Source organism: Nansenia antarctica (assembly GCF_963989245.1).
Source record: "Nansenia antarctica genome assembly, chromosome: 15".
Taxonomy (NCBI): Eukaryota; Metazoa; Chordata; class Actinopteri; order Argentiniformes; family Microstomatidae; genus Nansenia; species Nansenia antarctica.
In genome coordinates, this window is record NC_137685.1 from 10,295,302 (window position 1) to 10,306,111 (window position 10,810).

The following is a 10,810-nucleotide window of genomic DNA, read 5'->3' on the forward strand; positions in this document are numbered from 1 at the left end:
GAGTACTGTTATAAACATAGTATGACATTTTATTCAGAGATGATAGATACCTTCTAATATTTCGAAAAGATTCATACACCCCCCCCCCCCCCCCTCCGTCAGTGTCAAACTTGGTACAGTCCAATGAGCGCGAACGGATTGTTTTGAACATCCCGAACTGCACGTGAACGTCTGGGATGCAAGGTGAGTGTCATAGTGGATTCAGCTCTTTGGTCTGTTAGGAACTTTAGTATAAGTCGCTAGTTAATTGATTGATTGATTGATTATACTTTATTGTCCCCGAGGGGAAACTTGTCTTGGGCATGGTACTTTCATGCTACAAGTGCAACAGAGACGATACATACAACATACAGTAGACAAAGTAAACAACAGGACAGCAACAAACATTGAGTGACATTGGCAGCAGTTTCCACCTGGACATGGCATCATTTGGTATAAATATATATTGCACATAACCCTTCAAGTGGTGTTTTCGAATATTGCACATGGCCCTTCAAGTGGTGTCTAAGATAAAGTGCAGGTGCTGGTGATCATGTCCTAATCATCGTTTCTGCTTGAGCGAATTGATTAGTTTAATGGAGAATGGGACAAATGATAGTTTTAAGAGCTTATAATTACATCTTGGCATGCGAAGCCTTCTACCTAGGGGGAGAACTTCGTATTCTGTGGAGAGCGGATGTTGGGGGTCTGCGATTATCTTGTTAGCCTTGTCCAGGACAGCTTTTTCATATAGTTTATTTAGGATCACATAGTCTCTTTCACCTACAATTTTCATAGCTGTTTTGTGAATGCTGACTAGTCTGTTTTTTTGTTGTACAGTTAAGTTGCCAAACCACACAATTATTCCTTATCTGATTACACTTTCAACAATGGACTGATAGAAAATTCTCATGATCTGCTTTCTCACCCCATAAAGTCTGAGTCGCCTCAGGTGATAAAGCCTCTGCTGTAGTTTGTTACATAAGCTGTCTAAGTGTGTATTCCAGCAGAGATGGTTGTCTAATTGAATACCTAAGTACTTATAAGAGGGCACCTGGATGATTGTTTGGTCTTTAACGACCACAGGCTCATGGTCAGTTACCTGCCTTGGGTCTAACACAACCTCCTGAGTTTTGGTGAGGTTTAAGATGAGGTGGTTGCTGTCGCACCATTTAGTGAATATGTTAATCTCATCATGGAGCACCGAGGGGTCTGTATCTTTATCAAGGAGACTTAGAATTGCAGTGTCGTCAGCATATCGTTAACATTAACTTATAGTTGTATAACCATGGTCTTTACAATTATACTTATCCTATTAATCATATTAAACTAGAAGACTCTAACACTGTTACACTCATTTGGATCCAGCCTCTTTATCCTTCGTTATGCATGCCCATGTTGTTATTGATTCCGCCTCATCAGAAAGCAGAAGAGCATGGCGCACGTGTACCAGGCACAGATCAAACGCCTGCGAGAAGAGATCGCCGCTCTGCAGAAGCGACAGGACAACAACGAGGGAGATGTCACATCAATGCCCTTTGGAGAACGTGTGCAGGACGCCCTGTGAGTCCTCTGATCTCTGAGCTCTAATCACACACACACACACACACACACACACACACACACACACACACACACACACACACACACACACACACCTCTGATCTCTGAGCTCCCATCACAGCTCATGTCATGTTCATAGTGCTGCAGCAGAGTAGCCTGTTAGAAGAACCTATTATGTGGAACGTGGAGGTTTTGCACCTAATCACACACACACACACACACACACAAACACACACACGCACACACACACATACACACACACACGCACACACACGCGCACGCACACACTGTGATTCTATATATTGTGATTTGATTGCCTTTATTGTGATTTGTAATCCATGTACAGCATTTTGGTCAGTGCATGTTGTGTGCTTTATAAAAGATAACTTGACACACACACACACACACAGACACACACACACACACACACACACACACACACACACACACACACACACACACACACACAGACTGAATAAACTATTGTCAGGATAGTGATGCCAGCCACCTTACATATTCCTCTTTACTATACCTCCACTCCCCCCATTCCCCTAAAAGACAACAAAGAAATGGCCTATATCACAACTTTTTTTAATTTATTGAATATTGTTGTTTTACTGTAAAGAGATAACAATTATGAAAACAACCTTGTTTTCCAGGTTGGCCATGACTGGCCAGCTTCCCTCCACCCAGCCGAAGAGTGCAGAGGACAAACTGAAGGCGGAGATACGTGACATGGAGGAAGACCTCGCCAGACAGATTGAGATGAATGGGATTACCCTCACCAAGTGTAATGTGAAGACAATGGAGAATGGTAAGCAAACTCTACACAAGGGCTGAGAGCTGAAGTTAGAACAGGTTTAAATGCGTAGTGTGGCTTGTAATGCATGGAACGGAATGAGGAGTGGTATCAAACACGTGTTCCTGTCTTCCGATTTCTGCCATCATCAGCCTTCCCTGGTATGGTATATCGAAAGAGAATAGTTCTGAAAGAACTGCCAAACACTCACCACCTAGAGAACATAAAGCACTTTATGCGGTATTTACCTAGCAACAATACTTTGATTAGCTACAAAATGAAACGTCATCATTTTATTCGATTTTTTTAGGTGAATAAAGTCACCCGTGACAATTTGGGTGACTTTATTCACCCGTGGCACTAAATGAGTTAATTTCTACTCGCAGTTCTCCATGTCGGGCTCATTGTTCTGCTAGTGATATCCCTACACAGTCAGTGTATGAGTCTTACTAACGTTTTTGTGGGCTCTTTAAGGTGGCGGAAAACTGGTGCAGCAACACAGGCTGACTGGCCACTGCTCCGAACAGGCCTTTGAAGTTGAGTTTAAGCTCACAGATGTTCTGGTAAGAAGAATCCTCTTATCTCACCCTCCTCCCATCTCACCCTCCTCCCATCTCACCCTCCTCCCACCTCACCCACCCTCCCCTCTACCCACCTTCCTCTCATCTCACCTTCCTCTCTTCCCACCCTCCTCTCATCTCTCTCTAATAATGGTATATATTAAGTTCTTATATCGTGTATAATAAGTCCTTATATGGTGTATAATAAGTCCTTATATGGTGTATGATAAGTCCTTATATGGTATAATAAGTCCTTATATGGTGTGTAAAACCAATGCTGTTCACTTGTTCCCCTTCTGCTGTATGCTAGAAAATAAATAAATAGTTTTTTTTTTAAATCACACAAGTAATATTCTGCTGTTTGCTTGTTTCTGTGTGTGAACCCTGTCTTGATTTCTGATGCATCCATCTATGGGGGTTAATATCCAGTATATTCTCATCTTTTTTTTTTTTTAATTCTCACCAAGCATGTTCCTGTGTCTTGTGCTATGGTATTCAACACAAGGTGGCAGTAGAGAGCCACGTGTATGGTATAGGGAGCCCATCTGCATAGCAAGGGCCTTTTTCCACAAGTCCTGGCCAGAATCATAAATAATATTATTACACCTCCGGGGGGAGAGTTTATCACCTTGGTGATGCTTCCCCCAGGCTGCAGGTAACCAACAAAGTCAAGCCCTGTCAACAAGGTCAAGCACAGATACAACAACATATACACGTTCTGTTTGTTTACCGAGTAATGTTTTTGTTCTTGGTTGTATTGTTCATTCTACAATGTAATCTGTTTCCTAAGAGTGCAAACACAATTCTGTTTCAGTTGCTAACTAACTCTCTGAATTCATTTTTAGCTAACTCTTACTGTCTGAATTCAGTTCAGCTAACTCTTACTGTCTGAATTCAGTTCGGCTAACTCTTATTGTCTGAATTCAGTTCAGCTAACTCATACTGTCTAAATTCACTTGCTAACTCTCTGAATTCAGTTCAGCCAACTCATACTGTCTAAATTCACTTGCTAACTCTCTGAATTCAGTTCAGCCAACTCTAAATTCACTTGCTAACTCTGACTCTCTGAATTCAGTTGATAACTCTTACTGTCTGAATTCAAGGAGGATGCCACCGTGGTGAGGACCGTCACAGAACTCAACATTGTGATGGACGGCTGTGAGTTCAGCGACTTCAGCACATTTGTGTCTGGGTAAGGCCATTACATAACATAATCCCCAATATAATACTACATTTACGTTTGACATTTAAGTCATTTAGCAGACGCTTTATCCAAAGTGATTTACAATGAGTACATTTGTGTCTGGAGTGATGGATCATTGGGTAAGACCAACGGCTCATCAATACTATTCAACAACACCATTCCAATCAATTCCAAATTTGTTTTATTCTGGAGTTGAGCATTTGTAAGGTGGTTGATATCTGAATGGTCGCTGATTCACATTTTCAATAGATGCGTGGCATTTTTGCATGTGTGGTGTATTTGTTCCTGCTATATTCATTTGTGGACTCCTGTGTAGTACTCAATGTGAGTTTAGAGCGCCATCTAGAGGATGTTGCTTGAATAGAAGTAAATCTTTCCTACCCTGGATGGAGCCCATCTTTGTCTTTGGCTTCACTAATGCCTTGGCTGACCCATCCTTTCATTTGCCAAGTAGTGGATAGTACCTATAGATCGAAGACATATATATCCTTGAGTGAGTTGATTCTCCTGAGTGAGTATTGAGTTTACAGGCAGATGTTTATTCTGTGCTTTTGAACCTTTTACTACAGTGAACATATATCAATGTCAGCCTGCAGATTTCAACATTTCTCTGCCTTCAGAGAGGATTAATATGTGTTTTTCTGTCCTGTTCGGGCCAGGGTACTGCTCTCTAGTCCTCTCTTTTTACCCATAAATCAAATGCTAATAAGGTTCAACACATTTCGGGTTTATTGAGCCAATGTTTGGTTAATCTGAATGTTTCTCAGTTGTAAAAAGCTATTGATATTGTCATCAGGAGTCATTGTTAAAACACACCTGTTAGGAGTGTCTGTTATTCAGGGAGCCCTTCTCTGAAGCATTTTATTTCAGTTAAGGCTGTAAATTGACTCCCTACATGCAGAAACCTACTCTTAATTCTCTCAGAGGAGTATATGAAAGTTATTTGTGTTCTTGCCAAACTGTTTCGTCTGTTCTCTCTTCTCTCTCTCTCTCTCTCTCTCTCTCTCTCTCTCTCTCTCTCTCTCTCTCTCTCTCTCTCTCTCTCTCTCTCTCTCTCTCTCTCTCTCTCTCTCGCTCTTTCTCTCTCTCTCTCTCTCTCTCTCTCTCTCTCTCTCTCTCTCTGTCTGTCTGTCTGTCTGTAGTAAAACTCAATTAGTGTAGTTACTAGCCTAGTTAGTACATAGGTCTCTCTCTGTAGTAAAACTAAAAAAATGTGTGTCCTGTTTCCTTTGAGATGGGGTACTTCAGTGGAAATCTTAAGCCCAATGCACACAGCGTGCGATTTCTGTTGCACGACAACATTCCATTTTGAAGTTTGAATAGAAGTCTATGAGAAAATCGCATCCCAATGCACACGGCCCCGATTTTAATCGCACGGCGAAAATCCGATTCCATTCATGACAACAATGGAATGTTGTCGTGCAACAGAAATCGCACGCTGTGTGCATTGGGCTTGAGTAATCACTGAATCTAATCTTGCAACAAATTGAGATCTCCATTTCTAGAGAGTTTGACTTGAGCAGTTATCTGCCCCTACCATGAAAGCAGCAGGTGTGAAGAAGAAGTGTATCTGAGTCCCAGTCATTCCCTTTAGTAACGATTATAACTGAATTAAACTATTCTTACTATTACTTTTCTACATGGTTCATGTTTTGCCAATTTGTATTTTTGCTTTGTAGGCAAACATCAATCTTTTGACTTCAGAATAAGGACACTTGGGTCGTTTGTGATTTTTCCTAAATCTCTGGATTGATTAGAGGGGACTGTTCTAGCACAACCAACGTGCTGGTCCTCAGACACATCTGGATCGTATTGTCTGGTCTGAGATTCTGTCCTGGCGCTCGGAGGCGGAAAAATACTGGAGATAATGATTCTCACACAAGTCTGGGTAGACTGTATATTATTTATGTCTGGGGCAGACTGGATTTTATAATCATGACATAAAGACCTTGTTGGATGGTAGAACATCTTGTGTAAACTGTCGAGTCTATCAGTGAGAGGGTCCATGTATGCCAACGTAGGCATGGCAATGTCTGTGAGTAGCACTGTAATATTTACTGGGTTTTCTATTTTTAGAGAGATAAAGTATAATTTATAATAATAAATAATGTAATATATAAAGTATCATTTACTTTGTTAGCCCCTCAATGATTGAGTAGGCAGGGGTATGTCAAGCAAACTTGGTGCTGGAAAGCCTACTTTGGGAGGCATGGAACACGTCTGAAATGATGAACTGCCCTACGTCAGTTAAGTTAGGTAGATGCTGTATGATATTATGTAGTGCTGTATTTGTGTTATCACTACGGCTGTAAAGATTAATCGAACAGATTATTTCTTTAGTTGACAACAGATTTGAGTTTTTAATAATCGTATTTCTATATCAGACCAAGGACAAGAGGTTAAAGGTAGAGTGAGTGTCATGTAGCCATGTAAGAGCGCTGTACCAAGGAAGACAAAGCACGTCCTTTTGTCTTCACTGGGAATGTGTAGAAAATCTGTGAGCACCGACATCGCAAGGTGAAAAATACGGCAAAAACTGGGCCGGCTGTGGCGCAGGAGGTAGAGCCGGCGTCTAATGATCGCAAGGTCGGTAGATCGGTGGTTCAAACCCCGGCTGGCCACATGTCGAGGTGTCCTTGGGCAAGACACTGAACCCCAAATTGCTCGGTGCTTTGCATGGTAGCTCGCTGCCATTGGTGTGTGAATGTGTGTGTGAATGGGTGAATGAGAGGCCATTGTAAAGCACTTTGGAATAAGGCTCTATATAAGTCAGTCCATTTACCAAGAACTGGCAGGACAAGTGGGCGGGACTTAGGTCTGTTGCTCTGCGACTGATGGTCGGTCTGTTGCTCTGCGACTGATAGTCAAACTGTCAATCAACTGTATATCAAGTGCAGGCTGCCCAATTTAGCTAATCCTGTCCATTATGTTTGGCATTTTAAGTCACGATTGTGACAGTCTGGAGAAAGTGTTTGATGTCTTCTTTTATAATACAGTAGGGAAATGTGGGCAGATTACCATATGGGTCTCAAAATGTCATGATTTGAACTCGTTTGCTGGTTGTTGTTTTTTTTTATACTTTATTGTGTAATTTTTTCTTCTTTTTTTCCCTCCATAGAATCACACAACATTTATACAAAGTTTAGAAATTCTGACACTCATTTTTTCCCCCCCACCATTTTTTCCCCCCACCCAGTCCGATAACACAAACACAACCCAAACAAACAAACAAACAAAAAAAACAAACAAAAAACAAGCATGACAAGAACGAGACCCCGATCAAAGGGTAATATAACTCGTTTGCTGGTTAGTCAACCAACTGGTCAGTCACGTTCGTTGTTAGGGTAACTAAACATGTACGTTCCATGACGTAGTTGACCGAACGCTTTGTGAAAGGGTACAGACGCTTCAGAAGTGGCACTTTTCCCTCTGTCTGAAAAGTTACGCTTGGAATCATCAATACAGTTATCGAAGCGTTATTCTGTTGTAGTTGTAGTACAGCCCTAGTTATAACTTCTAGGTTATAGCCTAACTACTGTCTACTTCTATATGTAGTACTCTATGTGGGCCTAACTCCTTGTCTCCTCAGCTAGTTTGGGTTTTCGAGGGACTTGCTGTGTTCACACAGAAGATACACTATCACAGCTTTTCTTATACACTGTCCGTCCCCCACCGGAGAGACGCTTTGTAGGCCCAGCAGCACTGTAGTTGAGTGTTGTGTGCGTTCTATATTTTTTTTCTCCTCAGCTGTTTTGGACAGTTTCCATTGTTTTCAAGGCCCTTGCCATGTTTCCACCAGGGCTTTATGGCATCCTACTCCCTCAGACTGGAGTCTCTCCACTACAGTGGAAACTTCTTACTTGGTGCCGCAGACACACAGCCCTGGGCCCCCTGAAAAACCTGTGGAAACTTTCTAAATTGTCAAATTCATATCCAACACAGGCCCCCGTGCATTGGATCGCAATGCAGTACAGAAATAAAGGTCTACAGGACAGCAGGCGTGATGGAGGCTGGAGGAGACAGGCTCATTGTAATGGAACATCATGGAACGGTCCATGCATTAGAGTGAGCCCGTCCTCCGATTTCTACCTCCACCAGCCTCCCCCGCAGCAGACTTAGGCGCCGTGTACAGCAGAGTTAGCTACCATCTGTTATGTAGGCCTTCATATTCCTTATTAAACGTTTCACCAAATACGTTTTTCATCAAATAAAGTCAACAGTACTTCAACTTATTTCCTGTTAAGTAAATAATAAGGGATTTTTACGATAATGTTCTGCGTAGCGTTGACATTGAGCTGTGTGGACTCACCCAGTGCTGCATTGCTTATTGCGTATTCAGTGTAACTTTATGCTTCGTCTTAATGAATGTTAATGATCTGTACATACCATACTGTAGATCATAACTCTACATATCATATTGATTTCATGTATATTCACTTTTTATATTAATTTATTTATTCTCACTATAATATCCTATACTGTAATACCATGCACTGTCTACGTTTCATGTCTTTTGCACTATGACCCTATTTGCACTATCTGGTTAGATGCCGGACTAGTATACTCTGTCAATGACAATAAAGTTGAATCTAATCTAATTGCAGAGTGGAGGATAAGAGCAGCCTTCTACTGTTCTTCCAGACCCTCCGGAGGTTCGTTAAGAGGTGTGAAGACAGACGCAAAACATTCCAGCACTTCCAGGTAAGACCATAGTATATGTATATATACACGATCCTGTGGATTTACTGTGTAAAGTAACACACACACACACACACACACACACACACACACACACACACACACACACAAACCATCTTGTTCACATACATCATCCTCTGTGTGATTGGTTTCCAATCACTCAAAACAAAGATAAACATTTTCAACGCTTGGTTCACACCGGCTGTACCTCAGCAGAGTGTGTGTGCGTGACGGAACTGCTGCGACTCTCACACTTGTGGCTTCCGAATCCGTACCGTTTCTGCTGCGGCTCTAACTGCGGAGCTGCTACTGCCAGCCCAATCTTTGGTACATTGAGTTTTGCCTTGTGCGTGTGGCACGCCGAAAAGATAGGCCAGAGTCAGAATCTCTAGATGGCGTGTCGCGGCAGCCAGCGTGAGAAACCACTTAAGACACGCATCTCTGGTTTGAGTTAGTATACTAAGTTTTTTCCGTTTACTTTTGTAGTTCCAAATGAAATTTGAGAGCATTGTATTCCATTTTTTGAAGCTCATGCGTGCTGTATGGCTGCTCTAACCCGTTAACATGGTCGCTGGAAGCACAGACGCTAACGACCTTCATGTCCACGGTGTGAACTGGCCCTTATGGTGAAGAGTGCTGGAATACCACAAAAGTAATAACAAACAGAGTAAGCGTATCATCCTGCGAGTCAGGTGAACCATGAAGATCAGAAACCAAAACTACCTGAGAACGACACAAGCAGTCAGATCAAATCGAATCAAAGTTTATTCAACATCTGCACAGGATACAGTAGTAAACGATACACTGAGATGTTTATTTCGTTGGAGGAGGACATCATGGTGGACCTGGAAAGGAAAAGACGGAAATGGATTGGAAACCAATCACATTCAAGATGTGAAGATGCTCTCTTACTGCAGGACTCCAGAGGGAACGAGGAAGAAAGGAGGCAGATCAAAGAGGACCTGGCGGAGGCGAACTGCTGCAGCTGAGCTCAGGACCAGGCTTGACTCACCTGACCTCGTCCCTGTGGGCAATGGCCTGGAATAACAACTACTCAAACCTGGTCACAGTGGGAGTGAATTTACTGAGTGAAGTATTTATTATAATTTGAGGTAAAGCCAATGGCTATGCGCCGTCCATTTTCAATGGTCTTTCTATTGGCTTTAATGAAGGCCAAGTTTAACACGTTGGTCTACCAGACCTTCAGCACTTTGCAGCGGAAGTGTCTATGAACCAGACTAGCGCTCACCTGGACAGAAGCATCCAGAACAGACCCAGACAAGAACAGATGGAGCGACCTTGTGGAGGCCTTATGTGCAACCTGGCACAATAAGGCCCATAAATAAGTACAGTCAGTAAGTAATGTTCAATGCTTCCACACTTGGTCACAATACGTGACAAGCCACCGAGGAAGAGATGTCACAGATGACTTATCTGCTTGTATCACTAGAATACAACTGTTTGTGCAACGGGATCCGATGTCCATGAATGTTTGTCGGCTGTATGTACATTCATGGACATCGGATCCCGTTGCACAAACAGTTGTATTCTAGTGATACCCGTTGCACAAACAGTTCGCAAGAAATTCAATTACGGATTCTAGTCAGATGCAAGGCACTCGCGTGTACACGCGATCAGATGTTCAGAGATGTTCGTTTAGTGTGTACCTCATTATTTTCCCTATTGGTTGGAACATTTCTGAATCTAAATGTGTGTGGGGAAGGCGAAGCATGCTTTCTGTCAAGATGGGACTATTTTGAAAGGCCTGTGATGTAAAATTGGAAATCAAAACTAGAGCTAGAGCAATATGGGAACAGTCCTGCTATTTACTTGGAGTATGTATTCATTGTCGCTGCCAAGTTGGCCGGCCTGACGGAACAATATGAACCCACATTTTCCATATTTGCATGTGTGCTTCTCAATCTTATGTATTTGCCTCACTTGCAGTTAAAAATCCAGATTCATACCATCGTCCGGATTAATAATAGTTTTGACTAGAGTCACATC

The 10,810-nt window shown here is 42.2% G+C and overlaps 1 protein-coding gene across 1 annotated transcript; it reads left to right on the forward strand.

The window, feature by feature from the left end:
- Nucleotides 1-1,414: 1,414 nt before the first annotated feature.
- cenpp (centromere protein P) lies at nucleotides 1,415-9,792 on the forward strand (the record flags this gene model as incomplete). Its single annotated transcript, XM_080545964.1, has 6 exons — nucleotides 1,415-1,542; nucleotides 2,202-2,356; nucleotides 2,816-2,904; nucleotides 4,005-4,093; nucleotides 8,710-8,806; nucleotides 9,721-9,792. The coding sequence occupies 6 exons, from the start codon at nucleotides 1,415-1,417 to the stop codon at nucleotides 9,790-9,792; spliced, it is 630 nt and encodes a 209-aa protein (XP_080402090.1).
- Nucleotides 9,793-10,810: the final 1,018 nt, after the last annotated feature.